Source organism: Taurulus bubalis (assembly GCF_910589615.1).
Source record: "Taurulus bubalis genome assembly, chromosome: 1".
Classification (NCBI taxonomy): Eukaryota; Metazoa; Chordata; class Actinopteri; order Perciformes; family Cottidae; genus Taurulus; species Taurulus bubalis.
In genome coordinates this window covers 45,518,828-45,542,514 of record NC_136589.1, presented here as the reverse complement: position 1 = coordinate 45,542,514, position 23,687 = coordinate 45,518,828, and the positions used below count along the sequence as shown (strand labels likewise).

Here is a 23,687-nt window from a genome sequence, read left to right as displayed (position 1 = left end):
TCCGCTCACAGTCTATATGGAAGGAAGTCAGCATGTGAGAAAGTGGGACTCCCCCTGATTGCATCCATATGTGAAGGCTTTTACAGAGCCAATGGCCTCTAAACATTTCACCAGCAATGAAATCAGTTGAAAATGACTGCCAAATATGAGTAATCATACGAGTAATCAAAAACTCAGGAATGTATAGCTTTATGGTGCATTCTTTGCCCATTGTGCATAAAGGGAAATAGATTAGATTAATATTGAGCAACTGTGCTGAAATACCAGCTTTGAACACAATGAATAGAAATGCAGCATTCAAATGTTGACTTTATGAATGAAGTTTCAAACTACCGGCTACAGCCCTAAAGCTTTCATTGCATAGCAAGAAAGGTTGTGTCTGACATTCCGATTCCTACATTGTCCTGGCGCCTCGGTCCTTTTGCATAATCATTGGAGTACATTATGTCTGTGTGACCCAGTCTCAGAGTTTCTGCTTTGTAGGGTCATTGGCCAACAGGAATGCTGGGAGACAGTTGAAGCTCTTTCTGTGGGAGAAAGGCTGATGTTGTTCTCCCTTTCCTCAGTGCTGGGATGAATCTGCTGTGTGCTTCCAGAAGAACGCTCTCTTCATCTCTTAGGCGGGGAGTGTTTTCAATAGACGGGTCAAATAATGCAACAGTCTACCGTGGTAGTTGTAGATGTGGGTTGAAGCAGACCGTACATCGGTAGAGAGAGTGAATCATTTTAGGAATAGTGTGTGTGTGTGTGTGTGTGTGTGTGTGTGTGTGTGTGTGTGTGTGTGTGTGTGTGTGAATGCCTGGTTCCACTTACATAACTCATCTTGTGAAAATACATTGAGCAAATGGCTTAGCTGAAGATCCGATGACTTGCATCCCGAGACATAACATCAGTGTTCAGATGAGATGGTCCACTTTGGCATAACTTTGGCTGGTAGTGGCTTAAGGAATGACTTCACCTCCACAGGGCTATTTGCAGTATTTGGGTCTCTAGCTGGCACGCTGAGTCAGTCTTTGTAAGACCATACTGAGACCTGCTGACTGCTCCCACTAGCCCTGTGAGTGTTATATAAATCTGCCCTCATGATGAAAGCTTGAAAAAAGGATTCTAGTGCAATGAGTTCAATAAATAAATGAGTTATCGTTAAATGTTAAATGTTATGCACCTCCCGCCAGGACAAATTCCTTGTATGTGTAAACGTACTTGGCAATAAATGGTTCTGATTCTGATAAGTAACGTGTCCAATGATCCTTCAGGATTATTTCATGAAGGCTCTGCTGTGGACTCCAGTTCATGCTGAGGGGTATTGTCTTCAAAGTCTACAACATGCTTAATACTTTACTTCATATGAACATATTTTCTTTTGTTCTACAGAGACCTGAGGTTCAATAAAATCAAGGATTTACAACCAGCTTCCTTCAGACAATTAAAGAACCTCAACACACTGTAAGTATTTGTCCCTGTTCCGGTTTCATGGTTCTGAACCTTTGTAGGCATATATTACATTCTAAATTATTTTTGAATAGTAATAAAATCCTGTTGGTATGACCATGCAATGAATTCAAGAAGGCTACTATTGAAATTGAACCAAGCCAATTTCCTTAAACCAGCACTGAGAGCAATTGTCACTTCCCGAGGAAGTCCTGTTTGTATTACACACACACACACACACACACACACACACACACAAAAGTACATTCTTGCTCTGTTCTGCTTTGGTTTCACACATGTAGGTCAGCTCGTAATCTATGAGGAATTTATTTTTCCACTTCCACCCACAGAGCTATTTATCATATGTCAGGCCTGCTAGACGGCGCATTGCTAAACTATTAAAGCAGAAATGTTCCAGGTTTTAGTTTTTGGTTTTATATCCTGAACAGCTCTTCATAGTTTCTGGCTGCACTTCCACAGACTGAACAATAACACGCCCTACAGTCTTATCAGTGTTTGAACTACAGCAACACGTCCAATATTACTGTCACACAGACATACAAATATGTCTGCAATGTCCGCTGAAGAGGAGAGCCTTTAGTCTTCTCTCACCTTAGTAGATTTGAAGTCAGAAGCTTGAAGATCTTTGTTGTTCGAAGAAGAAATACATCTAATAATGTCCTGTTAGGTTTCATGCAGCACGACTCACGAAGAGGGAACAAGTGATCACTAACCATTAGGAATCAACAGAGCACTGATTTCAAAACAAAGCTGACAAGATGAATGAACCCTATGAACCTCCTCCACATGTTTTATAACTGGGAATGACATTATACTGCCTCTCGTCTTTAAACAGACACAGCAGACTCAGCATGAGGCCAGAACAAACTTACTGTCCATCGTAACCACAGAATAACCCCTGTTTTCCTTCACAGCCTCCTCAACAACAATCATATACGAAGGATCCCCAGGGGAGCGTTTGAAGACCTGGAAAACCTCAAATATCTGTAAGTTGCCCTCATGTCAGTTTAGTTTTGCTTCGATAGATTTCGATAGTGATTCGAGATGCTTAAGAGGCAAAAGGTCACACGTCTTTAAAAGCAGAACAATGTGGAAGACGGCTGATGCTGCTAGACTGCTCAATCAGTGGACAAGTGGTACAGAAAATGCATGAATGAAAAGTCTCCCTTTGTCTGTTCCTCTGTACTTATGTGTCTGGAAGTCTCGACCTGGAGGCCGAGTGGAGAGCAGATTGTCGAGGCGTGTGTAGCCTCGAGGCTTCTGTGGGATTGCTAGTTTGCTCCCTTTGTTAGTCACTTTCATTATCATCCCTCCAGCCAGCAGCCTGCTCTGTTAGATAGGAGGACCTACATAGAGTACTTTGACAACTTGGAGATAGAGAAGGGTATATTTGATTTTTTTACGTGATTTAGTTTGTGTTTGGTGAGATGCATTGTACATTTTAAGACTGAGGATGACGTTATGTTCTATGTGGTCTCTGATTAGGCAAAACTAGGAGTTGGCATGTTGGCTGAGAAAGTAAAAATATGAATAAAGATGTTCACAGGAACTACTGATAAAGGCCTGGGAAATAAGTACTGTTACATCACTGCCCAGCTAATATTTTGGACTATTTTGGACAAGCGCCGATATATATCAGCTCAAAAAGAGTGTGAGTAGATGTGGGATGTGGGCTTTCCTTTTGTTTCTCTTTTCAGCTCACTGACACACACACATACACATTCCTAACACACTTCATCTCTCTTTGTGCTGTAATAAAGTCCTGTGGCTATTTAGTAGCTCTTTTAATTACAGTGCCCCTCTCACTTAAAAGCAGAGTTGATCTAAAGCCGTTGGAATTAGGGCGAGTCCCCCCAGCCTTCTCCCGTCCCACTGAGTCAGTGGTCTATAGCTGGGGGCAAGATTGTATCTCCCACCTCACCTCCTCACTTCCTTTGGACCCCAGTAAAGTCCATTCCCTGTCATCTTTCACGTCCTCCAAAGCTAACATCCATACAGCCGCTCTCTCTCCCACGACCACCTCCATAAACAAGTCAAACAGAGGTCAACGCTCCTCTTTGTGGGAACCCGCCACTGTTTATTTGATCTTTCTCGAATGATTCGGTTGCATTACACCCATCTGCCATTGTCCATTAGTGTGTTATTGTAGGACCACAGATGCTGTTCTCTACTTGCATCAGAGTACATTCATGTAAGCTTTATTGTGTTCACACAGTATCTTACCTTGGTTTGTACGTACAGCTTTTATTTTTGCGAATGTTAATGTAGATCAGAGGCTTTAAACAACCGTGAGGAGAAGGTGAGGGATTTTTTTCACAGCGTGGTTTCAGCGATACGAGTTTCCTCGTTAAAGTGCACACTGTCTACTTTTTGATGAGGAACACCACTAAAGGATATCTGGTCTTTAAAGTCATGGCCCCCTTGAGATTTAAGCCTACAACTTCCAAATCCAGTTTCACACACACCAGTTTCTCTGCTGGCCTAAACAGAATCACAAAGTTATAGCTATTTTATAATGTAATTTTTTTTCACAAATACACTACATGTATTATAATTATTTTTCCCTATTAGCTTATTTTCTCGTTGACCGTCATGCGCGTATTCATGTATATGATATCAGACAGCAGGCTTAGGTAAAATATGCATGGCCCGCCACTGATTATAATATATAATATGTCGCATACCCCTCCGAAAGATAGTCCTGCACCTGACTGATGATTTCAAATGTATTGATAAATTCCCAAAACCAACATAAGAGCTGTGTACAAAGGCACAAAAACGATAATTATGTTTGTTTACTCCTCGTTTGCATTATTATCACACACACACACACACACACACACACACACACACACACACACACACACACACACACACACACACACACACACACACACACACACACAGGCTGCAGTCGGCTGTGTTTCACAGTCATTCACAGGCTCCTGCAGAGGGAAGTCAAAGATTTAAGCCAGTAACTGTTTACATGGTGTCACAACAATTCAGTTTATTTTGTATAGCCCAACATCACAAATACAAATTTGCCTCGGAGGGCTTTACAATCTGTACACATGACATCCCTGTCCCGGGACCTCACATCGGACAATACGTTTGGTTCCTCCAGTGTCACCAAAGTGAACTCAGAGTTTGCCATCATCAGTTTGTCCAGAATAGCTCTGCATGGAAACTGAGTAATAATAGTTTGGGTTTGGTCATGAATCGTCTCTCAGTAGAGTAGCATGTATGAAGGCAGTGTCCTTTCTATATAAATGTCACTTCCTTTAATAGCGGCTTTTAACTCAATTAGCTTTGACCATTTATCATTTTGCAAATGATAAAGTTGTTTATTTTTGTATAAAGCTTTCATCGGCCATGGTAAGAAACCTGATAGCATTTACACAGAGAGGTTATTGCACTGAGAGGGGCCTGCAGTGATGTAGACAGGATGTTTAGTTTTCCATACATTGCATCACTTGTCCTGGGAGGAGATCTGTATCTCTCGACGTGTCTCATCATGAGTGGAATGGTGGAGAGTGAAATGGAGAAGTGTCTGATGAAAGGATGAATGGCTTTTCTAGTATCACGTTTCTTTAACATGCACACATACAGGTGCTAAAATACAAGCTGCATATTACTTCAAGTCCCTGACACAAGGAGACGTGGAGAAAACGTTGGGCACAAGGAATCTGTGATGTCATTGGATACTGAGTTTTAGGATTTTTGATTTGGAATATGCAATCTTTGATTTTGTAATGTAAATGTTTGTCTATTAGGAGTCATTAACTGTCATTAATCACATAAGTGATATATAGAGTGATTTAATTTGCTAGTAAACGTCTTAATAAGTGTTGAAAAGCTTTATTTTTTCCTATATTGACTTGATTACTGTAATAATAATTGTAGCAAATACAATGATCTATAAAATTCCTTGTTTCATTTAGTCAAGCAGATCTGTGTGAAAAGACTGTGCTTGTAATGTAAAGCTATTCCAAAGATGTTCCCACCCATAGTAGTACACTGTAGTGTATTCTTCTGCAGCAAAGACACTGTACAAGTAGTAGCATACATTTCATTTAAAACGGCTTCTCAACAATCTTTATTTGATCAGGTCCTCTCTACTTTTTCTCATAATAACCAGGCTGTGTGTGTGTGTGTGTGTGTGTGTGTGTGTGCGTGCGTGTGTGTGTGTGTGTGTGTGTTACTAATGTTCCTGATTATCTCTCCTTTCAGCTATTTGTACAAGAATGAAATCCAATCAATTGACAGACAAGCATTTAAGGGGCTTGTCTCTCTTGAGCAACTGTAAGTGACCAACTTCCTCGTCCACCTTTTCCTTCTGCTCGACCAACTGCTCCTCCTCCCACCTACTGTCTCTTCTCCGCTATAAACAGTCCACGAAGCCTGGTAAGGTCTACATGGTCTAATGTGATTTAGAGACCCTTTTACAGTCTGTCAACAATGAGGACGTACGAAAGTGTGCCTGCGCAGTTTGGCAGTGGAAGTACAGCGAAATCCGATAGCTATGTAAGAGCATCACCAAAGATGGGGAATGCACCCTAAATACATTTACTTTCCAGATCTGTGTGATATTAGTGTGTGGGTGGAATACATTAGCGGCCCAATATTTAGTGGCCAGATAAATATATATATTTGGTGGAGAAACCTAGTGTGTAATTACCAGTGCACAAGTCACTAGACGCTCTGTGTTCATGTGCAGACATAGACCCGTGTTGAGTTTTGAAATGGACACAAAAAACTGCAGTGGTAGTCAACACGTTTAATAGCTGGTAGCCAGTGGACTCTCTGTCAGACTCGTGACGGAGCTGTTAACAACACCAACAGAACACCTAGGTGTCCTTTTTTTAAAAAACAGACTCACCTGTGGTAAAAAATCTACGTTCCCTTTACCTAAGCTATTACAACGGCGGACGCATTCGGTCGTTAAACTGAAACACATGTTTGCTCTGAAGCGGCCGGGATGTCGTAGGAATTCTTTACAACTTCAACTGTTGGAATATCAAGTCTGACAAGCCAAACATGCAAGGACCCAGATGTTGATGCGTTAAAGCTAAGTCGTCTGGATGAATGGAGCAAAGCGCCGCTTCCGTTTCCAACATGCGCACACACAGTTTTGAGGACGTCCGCTATAAAAGGGTCTATAAATGAAGTCATGTATAGACCGGTTCAACTGAATTGCGTTGAAGAGGTCTATTGTGACAGGCATGTCACAGATGTTGACATCTTTTCTTTTGGTCTGTTATAAATGCTGTATGACATGACTGTGTAGGCCTTACACAGGGGTCCTGAGAGCTCTGTTAGTTACTTGTTACTGCAGTGACACCTTCCCCACCTCCCTGACCCCACGTGCGCCCCTCTATCCACTTTTCCACCGCCACCATGCATGCCGTGTGCACCCACCCTTGTATGCCGTGCTGACCCCTCTTTGACCCCTTTGCATGAGAGTCGCATGTGTTGTGGTCAGGACATTTTGCCACCGCCATGCAAAGCTCAAAGCATGCGATCTAGCCGCGTGCTGCTGGTAGCGCTAGCAGTGTTGTGCTGGAGTCGGAGCTGCTGCTTTAGAGCAAAGCTGGACTCGCATTGCATTTCTCCTAATGCTGCAGAAACTCCTCTTCTGCTCCAATTTGCTGTAACCTGCTCCAAGTGTTAATTTGTCAGAAAGCTATCATGTATGTTAAAGTCTTGATACTCAGAAACCTCTCTACGTGCATGTTTGACACACATGCGCTACTGTTGATTGATGTTATTAATACAAATTGTGTTTTCAGAGTTGTGATGTATAACTTGTGAGTAGCTGTATATAACTGTAGTGAGCCGTGAAGCCAGTGTGTCATTATAACAACCAATATGGCTGATATATTTCCTTCAGCAAATGATCTTTGAGGAGACCAAGACTTACTGCACTCAACAGAGAACAAATGGCCAATTCACCACGTCAAACCAATCCCAGCCTCCGGCTTCCTGCCTGGCAGCTGTTATGAGTTTCGCTACAGCAATGAAGGATTTTATATGTGAGGACAGGTTCTGAGCCACATTGCATTTAGTTTAATAGCTTCTACATCCCCACTGGGCAACAGAAGCCTGAAGGCACTGATCTGTTGTTATCAGCATGCCAGTGGGGTTCGTAGGGAGCACAGGAGGATCACACAAAGTAGGACATCTTCCAGTTAGGGCTGCACGATTATGGCCAAAATCATAATCACGATTATCCATCCATTATCTTAAATAGCTTATCCGGTTCAGAGGGGGGGGGGACTGGAGCCGATCCCAGCTGACATTGGGCGAAGGCAGAGTTCACCTGGACAGGTCGGCAGACTACCCCAGGGCTGACACACAAAGACAGACAACCACTCACTCTCACATCTACGGGGACATTTAGAGTCATCAGTGAACCTAAGCTGCATGGGAGGTAGCTGGAGAACCCGGAGAAAACACCCATGCTGACATGGGGAGAACATGCAAACGCCTCACAGAGGGCCGTCCGGCCCGGGAACCCAACCCAGGCCCCTCTTTCTTGCTGTGAGGCAAAAGTGCTACTCACGATTATTTTTTGATCAATATTGGAACTACTATTATCCATTGATTTTTAGGGACACTTTTACATTTTAATTAACAGAGCACTGCTTTCACTTCCATGTTGTCTGACATTCCTGCAAACGTACACATTATTTGCATCAAAATAAGACTTTCATGTATTTGCCCATCTGCAGGTAGTAGACAGTGTTTTCCTCTTCCACTCTTTGAGGAAAGGTTTTCACAGGCTGCTCCCCAAAAGTGAAGCCAAAAACATCTGGCTCGCCTCCTGGCTGTTTAGGAAGAGCTCGATTTCATATGCGGCAAAGTTTTCCATTAGCGAAGCTCACATTCTAAACATCAATATCACGGTCCATCGTGTTCATTTAGTCATGTGAAGTTAAAATGGCGGTCATGATTCATATTCTATTCTAATTCTAATTGTGCAGCCCCACCTTAGTCGTCTGATTACCGAGTAAACCACAGCTGATGGATTTGACGTCCTCTCTATCTAAAATTGTAACCGCTACACTGGACCACAAATAGCATTGAAAGTGTAATGAAGGATGCCGTGGGATGCTGATTGAGATGAAGGACTCCAAACCCATTTGACTGCTGTCTTCATTAAACCTCTCTGTCCATCTGTGTGGACAGAAGAAGACATTTAGACTCTAGGAATATTGTGTGCTGCTTGTAGTCTTTCTGTTTCTGTCTGTTCTGCAGCTGCTTTGTCTGTTGCTTTCTCTGTCTAAACAAGCAGAGACCCAACTGAGCCTCAACCTGCAATTTACATTCAGCCATCAGTTGGATTTCATTTACCTAACCTTTTATTTGTTTAGCCTACTGTTTGATTTATGTTTTCTCACTTCAAAGGCTTTTGGGGGTATTCATTAAGTTTGCATTCCATGAGATAATCGTTATTTCAAACTTCAGCCATTGCTTTTCAGACGAATGCCTGATGTATAAATTCCTCCTGTCTGGCTGCATTCAGCCACAGCTAGATATCACCTTTTCTGAGGCGGTAACTTTCAGTAGTATGAAGTGGACAGGTGGACAGGGATGACTGGAGGACATGTCGGTGTTCTCATGTACCTCCACCTCTTAGGCCCTACTAGGACAAATCACTTCTATTTAGTCAGACAGGGAGCCCTAATCCAGTCTTACTGTGCTTTGTCTACACTTTGTTCTCCTCCAGGTACCTGCACTTCAACAACATTGAGTCTTTGGAACCAGAATCATTCGCTCACCTACCAAAGCTGGAACGACTGTAAGTTCATGCTGTCTGACCATTCGCTTGAGATTCATACAAAATGTACGGTACGCAATTCACACACATTCCTAGAAAAAGCAGATTCCGACTTAAATGCTGACATAAATCAATGGCTTAATAGATCCAACGGCGGTGCTGGTTTTACCAGGGAGCTTGATGGAAGCCATAAAGCAATAACTAACATGCTGTACTTGGTATGGAATTAAAAGTGTCAAGGCAGGCAGGTCCAGACTTTGCTTTGCATGACATTGGAATGACCTCCTGTGGTAAAATGTCAGCTGCAGTATACATCAGTACAGCCTCTAGTACAGTACTGTATAGTAAGAGATTAGTTTGCCGTTGCTTCCGACAATAATACAGTGATGATAGCAGATTCTGGGAGTTGGTCCCTGACTTATGCTTAGTTCCCATGAAGCTAATTTAGTTCTGTGAGATGATGCAAGTGTTCCTTTCACTCTGTAGTTTATTTGTTGGACAGATAACCCAGACCTATGTTTGGAAATGCATTGGGTTTGTATGTCTTTGCTTATTATACTGCTTCCAAAGATACTCACATTGGGACAATCGGTGAGAGAACAAGAAACCGGTGGAGCTGAATGAGATCACAACTCTCAAGCCAGAGTCCTGGATTGGATTGAGGATTGAGAACACATTTTGGCCTCATTACACAAAGAGCTGAGCTCATTGACGACCACCGATAGGAATGTCACACTGCACGTGTGTGTGTGTTGATCACGGGTCACTGATTACATGCTGCAGTAACATCTATCATAATATATGTTGTATTATCACGGGATGTGATGGCATTGTTCTGTGGAATCTGTAGAAGATGATCTCGATGTGTCAACTTCATAATTCATTTATTAGTGATATTAATATTGCTGAGCTTGATCACAATAATAATATCTCCGTTAACATGCTTTTACCTTATGTCAACGACCTATCGAGCAGCTACTTTTGTAAATGATTTGAAGTTGTGCTTCTGCCATAATGTCTGGTAGCGCAACGGATCATAAACTCAGGCTTCGGATCGTTAGCGCAGCTGGTCAACACGGCTCCAGACTATTGCTGTTTTTTTTGCCGCTGTCCCAAAAATTATTTCAACCATCAAAAATTCTAAATGTTATCGTTTGACTTTGTTTTAGTAATTTATAGTGGGGGGCTTTCTTCATAAAAACACATCATTCAAATTATGAGGAAATAAAAGATTGTATTTGTATTGATTAAAACAACCTGGTCATTAATAGTTGTCATGATCTATGAGCTGCTTAGTGTTAACAGCTCATAATTCATCTCTAACATCTTTTTATTTTGTTGTGAGAACATCTCCTTCAAACATCTGGATTCATTGAAGTTTCTCACCAACACTACATTTGACAAGATGACATGTGAACACATCATGATAACATTATAATGTACCTTTGCCCAATACGCTGATCATGATGTAACTGAATGGAACCGTTAGCCGTTAGCAGTTCAAACATGGTGGACTCCATGAAGAGGACATGCTCCCTTTGTAGATATGAAGAACCAAAACAAAAAGATTCTTGGTTTCAGGTAATAGTTATGAATATTATATTCCATTTCTGCCAACAGGTCCCCCTAAATACTACACATTGGTCTTTTAAGGTTGAATAGTTTTGGGGTCAGAGCCTTACATAAACAGTCAAATGTTTTGATATGTGTTTTTAGCCTCTGGGGTCATCAGGTTAAGCCGTCATAGCATGTCTGGGAAAATCAGGTTTTCGGTCCCATTTGGAAAATGAAATATGATATTAGCAAAGAGTACATCCTCAATATGTGTTCCACTATTATTAGTTTTTAGTCAATTATTATTATTATTATTATTTTTGCTGAATGGAGTCTTTGGGTGTTCTTTCCAGCCAGCCATATAGCTATTATGAGCATTGATGGATCATCTTACAGTTTTTCTCTCTCTCACTCAGGTTTTTGCACAATAACAGAATCTCCCAGCTCGTCCCGGGAACCTTCTCTCATCTTCAGGCCATGAAGCGACTGTAAGTGGGAATCTCCCAACAACCCCTGAAACAGCTGTGTTAGAATGCATGTCTCTATCAATTCCTGTATCTCACTCCCATGACACCCAGTATCAGCTGACTGTTGTCGGCTACATGCCCTGTAACCACACCACGCGGTTCTCACACTTCCTTGGCTGCGAGGTGGTTTCTCTAACTCAAGGCCCACAGCGCTGTCCTACCCACAGTTTGACTATTTTCGGGGTGGGATGAGAAAAGAAAAGAAAAGGTCAATTTGAGCAAAAAATGCTTAATTTTTTTTTACATTTGAGAATTCGGGGTCTTACAACATGAGGCCAACTATCTGGATCAAACACAGCGTCAAACCCCGACCTGCTCCAGCCAACAGGCAGTGAAGAACACTCAGCCCTTTGGCCTCATCCCATAGTTGCCCTCCCCTCTTGTCTTTGCACGAATGACCTTTTCAGAATGTGTCAGATTGTAGGCAAGTGCTTAAAAAGACTGAGAAAAACTACAGTTGACTCATGTCAGTAGTGTTGGAGGATATATATTTATATATTTATATATATATATTATCCGTTCAGGGTCAAAGTGATAAGTGTGGCTAAACATCTAATGTGTTTACAACACATAAGGGTCACATTGTGGTAGAACTGAAAGCTGGATCAGTTACCAGGGGAGGAGGCCAAGCAGAGAGATAGTTTCCCACGGCAGCAGCAGAAAGTCTTCCAATACGGCCCTGCTGAGCCCCATGTTTGGACGGAGCTGGGCCTGGCTATGCCAGACCGGTTTGAGTTCATTAGTTTACACAACACCCCTACATGCACAACTCCACAGCTACATGTCATATATATGCTTTATTGATGGACTACATGCCCATTTCTCCCCTGCTGTGTGTGCGTGTTGTCCGTGTGTTCAGGCGACTGGATTCCAATGCGTTAAACTGTGACTGTGAGCTGCTGTGGCTGGCCGACCTGCTGAAGCAGTATGCTGAGTCGGGCAACGCTCAGGCTGCTGCCACCTGCGACTACCCCAGCCGCCTACAGGGCAGATCTGTGGCAACGCTCACCGCAGAGGAGCTCAACTGCGGTACGGAGAACCCAACCAGACGGCCCACTGAGCATGTTCAGAATAACTACAGGGACAGCCATGTATTTAGATTTGTGTGTGTGTGGGGGGGAGGGCACCTCTCCACATCAGGCCCAGCTGGACAACTTAAACGTGCTGCAACATTAATAGCATCAACTAGGCACCATGTAAAGAAAGCCTTCTGACTGGGTTAATAAAAGCCTCCATTTTTTACAATGGAGGACTTTTGAAACTAATAGAAACACACATCTGGGCAAGCATACATAAAGCCATACTGCGCACACGTAGTTGCTTTCCGCATGTGGTTTCCGTGTTTCTATTCCTATACACACTCTCCTAACTTAAACCACAACTCAGTCCACATACACAACAATACACTACGGCCCTCCTGCCTGCAAGTAGCAGGTATGCATAGTCACCCCGTCTCACAGATACAGGTGTATCCTCTTTGTGTCTGAGATCTGCAGACACCCAGCTGTTTCACTCTTCATACACCACCAGATGTGTCTCTGGGTAGAAGTCAGTTGGCCTCTGGTGGAATGGTGTGATAGGGCGTCCACTGCCTTGTCATGTCATTCTTTTCTAGTCAGTTTTGTCATCTATACAGGGATGAGTTACAGATTTTTTTTAATCGGATAATTCTGTACCTCACTGACTCAGATATCACTAAACACTCCCTCAATACCATTTCTCAATCGGCAGAGGGTCCTCTAGTCTCCAATTAGAGGAGAAGTGAATCATCACAGACAACCGAGACGACCTTTGTCTGAGTTTAAAGACCTGCATTGTCTGCCTGTCTCTAATTATAGTTTCTATTTTTATTGGGAAAGTTGAATGTTGCATATGAACCTCCCTGTGAGCTCTTTAAATGATAACATCTCTTCACTCTCAATAATTTGTGAGATTTCTGTAATTTTGTGCTGACAGAAGATGTCCTGCAGCTTTGAAGGCTGCATTGTGCCGTGTTGGGTGGGACGCTTAGTTCATGTGTTGCCAAAATGTTTTGTATTTTTTGGAAAATGTACTGTAAATAAGTATGGAAAAACAAACAATATGATTAAAAAAAAAAAAAACGCACCGCAATGCAGAACAACATTTACTGTTAATAGGATGAATTAAATACGTTTTAAGATCGACTTTGTCTGAAGTATGCTTAAGCACAGGTTTAAGTGCGCTGATGCTGCTTAACTACAAGTAGAAAAGAAAGTCTACATTTCACTGTAAGTCCGTCTGGCACATTTTCACTTGGTGTCTATAACAAGCGGTTAGCTCCTGCAGTAAATCCAACCGTCTTAGCTCTGTGTTTCCTCCGGCTCCCACAGAATGCTTTAGTCTGGGCCAGGCAGGCGGGCCAGTTGGCAGCTGACTGTAACCCAACCACATTTAATTCTCAGCAGCTAATTTGATGGCACCAATTTGCCCATTCTTGCTCGATGTTACCCCCTCCACTTCAAGACAGATGAAGTTCCCCCTGAGAACGAAGTGGAGCGATGCACGGCAGGTGGAACAGCTGTCAAAACGTTCTGGAGATGAAGTGCCCCCTCCCTGCACCAGTGGTATCTGATGAGCCTGGCTTGACTCCTCATTGGACCACAATGGAGGTTGGGTTACTGCAAACCAGATTTAATAAACTGCAATTACAATCCCCAGTGTTAATGTGTATTTTGGTGGTCAAAGGAGACATGGGTTGATAACCCTCTGTGTGAATTACAGAAGCTTTTTATGAATTTGGGTTTTGTTTACCTGCTGGTGTACACAGATTCACCCTCATCCCTGTGGACTGTTCTCTGTTTAGAAGATTGGAGTTTAACTGAGTAGTTCTGAACCACATGTACAGGGAGAGTGTGCTACACGTTGACACTCATCAGCAAGCTCTGTGTCTAACACCAGAGACATTTTCCATGATTTCCTCAGGAGTGATTTGTATTGCAGGGGCACACCCTCATCTCACCTTAAGAGAGCTTCTAATTGCACCTTCGGGTGGGGGATGCCTGCATACACAGTGGTTAGTTCTGAGGTACACTGTTCTACAGCTCAGGCTCAGGATCTGACAGTGTCAGTAATCTTTGGATGTGGCAGCTCAGGAAATGTAGCCAGAGGATAGTCTCCTATTTGTCTGAACTACTTCTGAAGATCTGCCTGGACATGATAGATTGGCTTCAGACTTGGAGAGACTAGACAGGCTTTCTTCACCATACAGTAGTACAGGCACATACAAATGAATGGACATGGATTTAAACCAGCCCGACAATTGCCTTCCCATCCTTCTATCTGTCCTTTTTCTCCAGAGGTACCTAGGATCACCTCAGAGCCTCAGGATGTTGATGTGACATCAGGGAACACCGTCTACTTCACCTGTAGGGCTGAAGGCAACCCGAAACCCCAGATCATCTGGCTCAGGAACAAGTAAGACACCTGTTAAGACACAATGTTATGGCCGTGTAACCAAGTAACCAAAGACTCCCTTCTCTGACTGTTTTTTTGGTTTTCTTGTGAAAGCGATATCTCAGGAATGCCTTGAGGAATAAAGTTAAACCACAAAATGCTATCAGATTACGTGAATAGAATGTATACCGATACTGAGTTCTGTTTAATCGGTTGTGATTCCCATCTCTGTGCGCCCCTGACAGCAACGCTCTGAACATGCGCGATGACAGTCGTCTGAACCTGCTGGAGGACGGGACGCTGATGATTCAGGACACCAGGGAGACGGACCAGGGAGTCTACCAGTGCATGGCCAAAAACGTGGCCGGCGAAGTCAAGACTTCACAGGTCACGCTGCGATACTTCGGAGCCCCCTGTAAGTGTCATCACGAGCAACCTATTCCCTGCTAAAAAAACTTTGTGCAACATTTCATGTTTCATGTCGATGTCCAGGCTGACATCACTTTCACTACATAATCCAAATGAAATCTACTGCATTTGTTAAGTTTTTTATTCACATTTGTTCGGGTTGGAACGGATGCCATTTTGCCCTTAATGAGTTCTGCTGGTCAGACTTGATGAACATGATAGGATCTGTTTCTGGTACCAGAATAGAGCGAGGTGTCTGCATTGTGAGTAGCACCTAGGCTCCCCTCAGTTCAGCTGGCCAAATAACTAGGATGGCTCACCGAGCCGTGAGCAAACCCCGCTGGCTTTCACGTCAAATGTATCTCCCACATACTTACACACAATTCTGTCCTCCGTCTCTCACACATCCATCGGTCACAGTGCCATTAGCTGCCGCTGGGTGAGATTAGCGCGGCTGTCTCTAGATGACCCGAGGATCATCGCCGGGGTGACGGATGGCCCTGGCGACGACCCCTTGTTAAGGAACGGTTTCTGAGAGCAGATGTTGTGCATTTCCTGTCTGTGTGATTGTAAACGCTAGGCCTGTAGTTGTGTACATATTTCCTCTGACTCCACTATAATCACTGGCCAAATATGGACAGGACTCCATCGTATTTTGTGATGTACGTAGGAGGTTGCTTTAGTGCCGTTGTGAACAGAAATAGATGATCTATGTGTGTGAACTGACCCTGCAGACGCACAACCGCTCGTTCAACAGTTCTTTTGAACATTTTGGTCATCAGTAGCTTCCTAATATCCCTGAAGTTACTCAAACCAGAAACCCGGATGAATTAATGTCAACCCATTCCCAACGTTCATCCCCCTCATGCTTCTTCTCCAGCACGGCCAAGTTTTGTGATCCAGCCCCAGAACACTGAGGTGCTGGTGGGAGAGAGCGTGACCCTGGAGTGTAGCGCCACGGGCCAACCGCAGCCCCGGGTCTCTTGGACGAAGGGCGATCGCACACCCCTGCCCAACGACGCCCGCATCAACATCACCCCCTCCGGAGGGCTCTACATCCAGAACGTGGACCAGGCGGACGGGGGACAGTACACCTGTTTTGCCTCCAATAATGTTGATACGATACACGCTACTGCATATATCATCGTACAAGGTAGAAATCCAAATTCACTGTTAGAATCAGTTAAAAAATGAAACGTCTTTATTCATGTAATAAAGTGTTTCCCTGATGGAAACATCTATTCACACTAGGCAATGAGACCACACAGTGCTTTTTACTGCTATTATCCTGATTATGAATCGTTATATTGCTCACATTTCCAGTTAGGTTTTCTCTAACTGATAATCCTCTGGATGTACCACTGTATGTCTGCAGCTATTGTTGGTAATCAGGGGTCCAACAGCTCTGTAATGTGTCCTGTCATGGCAAGTAAAGGCTCCTATGAAGTCACATTTCACTGTCATACTAAATGAAACCGCTTTCCCCCCTTTGCCCACAGCGATCCCCCAGTTAACGGTCACTCCACAGGACCAGTCAGTCCTGGAGGGTCACACGGTGGACTTCCCCTGTGAGGCCAGTGGTTACCCCCAGCCGGTGATTGCCTGGACACGTGGGGGCAGTCCATTACCCCTCGACCGCCGCTACGTGGTCCTGGCCTCTGGCACGCTCCGCATCACTCGGGTGGCGGCCCACGACGAAGGCCAGTATGAGTGCCAGGCTGTCAGCCCTGTGGGGACGGTGCGCACCGCTGTGCAGCTCAGCATCCAGCAAAGAGGTGAGGGTGTGGGGCGGAGCTTCAAACTGACCATGTGTACTAGGGCCTTCAGGTCACAGCTATGCTAGTTTAGGTGCACTTAGCTGAGGATCAAGCCATTCATCTGCTGGTGAAGATCCACTGCAGTGGTTAGCATGGGAGCCACTCTTGTGTTAGACAGAAGAGTAAAAGTGTTTGGCTGCTGAAAGGCCCTCATCAAACACTGCATGTTAGAAAAGGAGGGGAGTGGTAGGTGGTCAAATGTGAAGAGGGTTGGAGTGGTGCAGCACTCTCCATTTCCAGCCAATTGGACATTTTCACATGCAAATCTTCTATTAAACAAAGCAAATTTACATTGAAAGACATTTAGCTTGTGTCCACCTTATCTTTAAATGTATTATACTGTCCTGTAATTCATTCTGCATGTACATATGGGTTTGAATCTGTCTTTGTTCGGAAGAAGGCCTCTATAAGTTGGAGTGTCTCACTGCTTCTCTCTTGTGTGCAGATGGTTGTTTTTTTGTGTGTGTGTGTGAGTCGCTGAAATTACAGGCTTGACTGAGCACAGGAAAGCATGGCAGTCTGTAATGACACCATGTTTTTCCATGTAGTAATGGCTGTTAACATGGCGCAAAGTACACGTTGCATAATGGCCCCTCACTGCTAAAGCGCTGCACCAGCCCACAACCATGCTGGAGTGTACGATGGCTTCCCTCTTCTAGGAATATCTGCAGAGGAATAGACAAAGCATTAGAAGAAAGTGAAAGCAAGGATGTGTTTTGTCTTCTGTGGATTTCAGCGTCCCTCTTGATAATATGAACTGCTTTGGAGCTCCCTGGTAGCCAAAAGGGTTGCAGCACACGACCCTTTGATGCTGTGTACTGTGCACGGCAGTGAACCCTGTGTTTTAGAAAGTTCAACTTTGATTTAAAGGCAGTTAATTAGTGTCGGACTACTATGAAACTGCCTCTCCCCCCCACTTTGTGTTCCTAAAACTTGTTGGATTTTCCCATGGCCAGGTGGCTCACTGCCGGCTGCTACATGGGAACCATGAAGGAATTTGAACATGGTGTGTGTGGGAGGGGGTGGAGGGGGGGGGAACATTTCACCCAACACTTCAGCTGCGGAAGGGTTGTATCATAATTGTTAGACGGTATAACACAATGACTCACTCCATAACAATGCTCAACGCTGTTTCTGAGTGTGGGGGGTTCAGTGTCTGCTGGCTTTCTCTATCTCTGTCCACAAATGGGAAAACGGCTCTTTTTACTTCCTGTAACTGAAAAAACTGAGTATGTGTGTATGTATCACGTCTGTGTGGTAAAGTTCATTATTTAAAAACATAAAATGAGAGACACTCCTCACACAATATGTTGAATTTGGGGGGAAAACTGAAAACCACCCTATGAAATGCAGCATAAATTGCTCTATTTGCTACCACATGAAGCAATGCATTATTTCCTCTTCCAAATACAGTCATCTCCCTTTGAACTCCACACAGACTGTGAGATGTTGAGTGTGTTGCAGCTCTGTAATAGAGGGAAGAAAAATAGCGACTGCAGTGTAACACAAACACTGAGAGTGTGTTTGTGTTCTGTGAGCATATGCAGGACACGAAAACGCAAAGATGCATATCAGCTGTGTCATGTCTGCTCTGATAGACTGTAAAATGCAGTTGTTACATGTACATTACGTTGAGCACCGGCGCATAATCATTAACACATGCGTATGTGTGTGTGTATGTTTTAACTCATCCAGTAACGCCTGTTTTCACAAATGCTCCAAGGGACCTGACGGTGGAGTCTGGCCAGGACGTTCAGATTCCCTGCAGCGCTCAGGGCCAGCCACAACCTGTCCTCACCTGGAACAAGGTTAGATGATAGAGCTCCTGTTGTAACCTCATCGCCGAAGAGGTCATGGGGTTAGTGGTTAAATGAGAACAGTGAAGAAGAAAAACAGGGACTGGTGTGTGGTTACTTTATGTGTCCTTATATTAGTAAATAATAACGCAAATAATGGCAATGAAGTAACTCAGTGATTTTAATATGTTTCTGCCCTAAAACAAATGGCTCAGTGAACTTCTATAACAGGTCCCATACACTCCTCCACATGCCATCTCCCATGGTCTTAACCTCTCCCCTTTGTCCCGCCCTCTCTCTACCAGGATGGTGTGCAGGTGACAGAGAGTGGCAAGTTCCACATCAGCCCTGAGGGTTACCTCGAGGTGAAAGACGTGGGCATCGCTGACGGCGGTCGCTACGAGTGTGTCGCCCGCAATCCCATCGGCTACCAGGTCGCCAGCATGGTGCTCACTGTCACAGGTAAACGCGTTGCTGTCTATTTCCCCCTGTCTGCGGAAGGGGCGGGATCAGGTGGTGCAACCATAACACCTTTGGTGAACCTTATCAATCTGCTGTCAAATGAAGAGTAAATGCTCTGATAATTTGATAGCTTACATCTTGAGGGAGGAACTAGTGGAGGCACTAAGAAGAGAAAGTGAAGCAGGAAAGTTGGAAAGTCATTTGTAAGCTGTGAAACAGGTCAGCTCTTCCCTGCGTGTGTTGGTGTTTCCTGCTGAGATTTCTCAGGTCAGACTACAGCACTGAACCGTAAACCGTATCAATGTGTTGTTGTTGTTGGACTCTCCTAGTCCTCACCTTGCACACTGTGTTCAATGGAGTGTGCCAGAAATGTATTCACTGCAAATTTATGAGCTGAAAGTGCAGCACCTTAAAAGGTCCAGTGGCTTATCGTAACCTAAGCTGTATTTCCTGACTACATGGCTCTTTCCTTGTGAGTTTCTAGTGCTTTAACACTACATGTCACTTTAAGCACTTTAACACTACATGTCATCATTCACCCATTCATACACTGATGGGAGGAGCTACCATGCAAGGTGCAACCTGCCCATCAGGACTTTCTAACATTCATACAACATTCACGCACCGTAGATGCTGGGTTGTGTGAATTACATAGATACTTAAAGGGTGCCTAGTAAGAAATGTATTTATTGCCTCCACATGGCGCCGGTTGAGCCGTCAGCAAGCAGCTAACAGAGCTGTCAACAACTTTATTGGTCAGGACGGCTTCCTCTACTGTAACCGCCGTATGAGAGCAGCGCAGAGCATTGGTCATTAGCTAGCCAGCGGGACACGCTCACATGCACTAAAAGGTACGCAGCCAGCTTTGTCAACTAAGCCCTGAGAAGCTTTAATCACAGCACACTCAGAGGGAGAGCGGCTCAGGAAGACATTACTGCTGTGAATGTTGTATAGAGAACCTTTCAATGAGCATTTTAATGGGCCTTTAAAACAAGATAAAAATGAGTGAAACATAAAGGTGGAAAGGTAATAGTTATGTTGAGCAACTGCATGCCTCATTAAGATCTCAGGTCCAAACGTATTGTTTTTTTGTCTGTCTCTATGTGACAACAGTTCCTGCAGTCAGCAGACAGGGCGACACCTTTGTGAACTTGTCCATAGAGCAGGCCATCCGCAATGTGGACAGTGCTATCGAGTCAACAAGGAGACGTCTCTTTGATGGGTAAGTTACCAGTTTAAATGAAGGCTACACTTATTCAGGCAAACATATGTAATGTCATGTAATTATTAAATATAGTTGATATAAATTAGATGTAACTATTATTCTGGTTTCCTATTAGCCTCATTTTGTTTACTTTAAGTTTATTGTACTTTTGTGTGTGAGAAGGACCCAGCAAAACAAGCTTTTCATTGTACAGAGTAAATCTGTTATCTGTGCATATGACAGTAAAAAAATAAAAACTTGAATCTTGAATAGTTGTGGATCGTACTGAGCTTCGTTCTAGGTTATCCAGCTGAACCAATACAAGGTGGAGTTAAACTACTGCAGACGGCTGATTGGTCAAAGAGAATTGTGACCAGCTCAACACAGGACATCCTGCCAAACAGCATCTTTAAATAGCAGAGCTACTGTCTACATTGACCAGTATCTTCTAATTCACTCAACCGAGACTGAAACAAATGGCAGCCAGCAAGTAAATTACACCGTACCGTCAGCTGAGAGTCCTGCCTTTGTACAATGGAAATCTAAAGCGAGAAAAGCTCCTGGTACCAGGACCATCCAGGGGAAATGAGGCATCTAGCCGAGGAGCTCTGAAAATCGTGAAGACCCATTTTGGGGTTTTAATCACAACTCGCAGTCATGTGATTCTGATTTGTAGAGAGACAGTGCTTTTGATTAGACTTGCATTTAATATATTGTATTTTTTTATTTGAAATGCATCATTGATATAGATTGTTACCAAGCAAAAGAGAGCAAAACTCTGCAACTATAGTGTGTCGTGAGTCCTAATTGAAGTATTTAGCTCCGTATAGTCTCAGTGCAGAGCTACACGCTCATGGCGCCTCAGTTATGAGGCTTGTCTCACATCATCTTGGCTGAGTCAGAGCCTTCAGGGAGAGAGTGTGGCCATTCAGAAGTTCAGCTAATGTTGCTGCTCTTTCCTGTTTCGGTGCACAGGGTTTCGCACTTTTAAAGATGCAGGTCAGAATGCTCCATTCCTTTCCTTTCCTTTGGGACAGACATTTAGTTGCTCTGACAGCTGCAGTCAATATGTGGGACTGCTTGCCAACTGCCTTTCATGACATCTTTATCAATGTCTTTATTCTGTGCATCAACATAAACAGTTTGGGGATGATAAGAGAAGTGAATGTGTCTTGAGGTCTTTGTTAATCTGCTTTTCATTCACCCTGTCACTGTTAGAGATGTACTGTAGGTGGTTCCAATATGGCTCCTAAGTGTTCCCATCCTGTTGAATGATGTGGTTAGCAGCTGTGTTTTTCTTGGCACGCTCACGAATGCACTCTGCCCACACATGAACGCACCAACACGTATACACAAAAACACACGTGAAGAGGAGAAACGCACACATGAAGCTGCAGCGGTAACCTGAATTGAGATGAGGGGATTTCCAGCTCTCTTTAATGGCCATCACAGATTCAGTGGCCGCCCCGTCCTGCACCCGGGTCTTCAAACATGCTTTGAATACAACAGAAAAAAACAGAATGACATTGGACAAAGAGAGAAAAGCTAGTAGCACATCGGCTGTGCTGCTGCTCACCATGACAGTTAAACATGGAGTGCTGTTTGTCGACGACAGCAGCTGTTCATTATAGAAACAAATTGCATCTGTGACGCCAGCTTTTCCAAATTATCAAATGCTGTTATGCAGCCGGTTTCCCACAGAGGAAAAAACAATAGTGTAAATGCACTTTTGATCCGTGAACAGCTGTTCACACCAATGTTAGTGTTGTCAACTGTAGGAGGAAGGTGATTCCACTATTCTATGATAAAGTTTAAAATACATGTATATATTTATTTATTTTGTGTATTCTACATGTATACTCCATGTTTATCATCGAATATACTGTATATTTGAATATATGTATTGCTGCTATACCAGCCATCCAATAAAAAGTGATGTAACTTAGCAGATTCTTGTAAAAATGAATGTGAAACCCACTAAGAAGTCAAAGAAAGTCTTAATATTTCAATACTTGGCTCATATGTACATTATGTCATCATTTAAATGTGCTTGCCAAATTACATAGTTCTGTTTTCTCGATTTTTGGTCTAGGTAGGACACGTTTACAAAAGTAGCTTGAGGTGACAGTAAAGCAGTCCAGTAGAATTCAGGAGGGAACACCACACAGACTGACATGTTCTGGAGTGTCAGAGAAAGCTCTGCCTGCTTTTCAAGTCTTCGTAACAATTGAATTTAACCATGAAACCTTTCTCCACACTATCATATCCATAGTCTGATCTCCTCGATCACTCGTTGGTTCTCTCCCTCCTCCCTTACACCGTGTCTCTGTCCCTCATTCCTCCAGGCAGCCTCGTACCCCAGGAGAGTTGCTAGCTCTCTTCCGGTATCCACGGGACCCCTACACAGTGGAGCAGGCGCGTGCCGGGGAGATCTTCGAGCAGACGCTTCTGCTCATCCAGAACCACGTCAACCAGGGTCTCATGGTCGACACCAACGGCACCGGTGAGTTTCATGATCAAATAGTCTGTGCTGCTACCAAAAAGGGCGGTACCGTTTTGTTCCTCTACTGTGTCTGCAGTGTCTTAAGATGTGACTGTATACAATGTGATGTGTCTGACGTAGTAAACAGACGTAGCATATCATATTATGATAGGAATGGGAAAAGTTGACCTAGGCTCTGCCGGTTTCCGAGCTTGCTCAACTGTTATTTGAGGGGCGGGATTTAGGGAGGGTCAATTGTGACTTTGTGGATGAACTCTTCTTTTTTTTTTGTTACGAAATGAAATCGGGACGTTGCATAAGAACATTGGCAGCTGGACCTGCCGAGTTGGTGAACATGAACCTGCTGTTTTTGTTTTAGTTACCTAAAGCTCAGTTCATAGTCACATCTTTGACGTGACTTTGAAGTCTTAATTCACTCTTTTTTTAATAACCGTTTCTTTAGATTGTGGATGCTGGTGATAATAAGAATGAGGTTATTTTATCTTATGTTTAACCTGCTTCCTTTCTTGCATCACCACGAAGGAGAGTGTCATGTCCTTACAGGACGTCTGAGCGCTCCGTCGCTGCAGAAAACTGCAGAAAGCCAAGTACCGCTGCTCTCTGTCAGGGTGTGAACAACCTCGGAGGGCCCATGGGAGTCTGCTCTCTGGTTTACTGGTGTTGAAGGGTGGAGCCTTTGGCCCACCGTTGCTGTTGATTCTGCTACCTTCATAGCATGGGGAATAACCACTGGAACGACCTACCGCTGGGAGGAAATGATTAATAGGTGT

The 23,687-nt window shown here is 43.7% G+C and overlaps 1 protein-coding gene across 1 annotated transcript in view; it reads left to right on the top strand.

Annotated features, from left to right (window-relative positions):
- Positions 1-23,687, top strand: part of pxdn (peroxidasin) — a gene marked incomplete at its 5' end in the record, with an annotated part of 42,889 nt that overhangs the window by 8,195 nt on the left and 11,007 nt on the right. The window contains 14 exons of the mRNA XM_079229661.1: positions 1,375-1,446; positions 2,367-2,438; positions 5,683-5,754; positions 9,182-9,253; positions 11,203-11,274; positions 12,173-12,342; positions 14,631-14,748; positions 14,973-15,142; positions 16,016-16,288; positions 16,635-16,910; positions 18,648-18,760; positions 19,054-19,210; positions 20,324-20,432; positions 22,760-22,917. Coding sequence (XP_079085787.1) covers positions 1,375-1,446; positions 2,367-2,438; positions 5,683-5,754; positions 9,182-9,253; positions 11,203-11,274; positions 12,173-12,342; positions 14,631-14,748; positions 14,973-15,142; positions 16,016-16,288; positions 16,635-16,910; positions 18,648-18,760; positions 19,054-19,210; positions 20,324-20,432; positions 22,760-22,917 — 1,904 coding nt within the window. The remainder of the gene's footprint in view (positions 1-1,374; positions 1,447-2,366; positions 2,439-5,682; positions 5,755-9,181; positions 9,254-11,202; positions 11,275-12,172; positions 12,343-14,630; positions 14,749-14,972; positions 15,143-16,015; positions 16,289-16,634; positions 16,911-18,647; positions 18,761-19,053; positions 19,211-20,323; positions 20,433-22,759; positions 22,918-23,687) is intronic.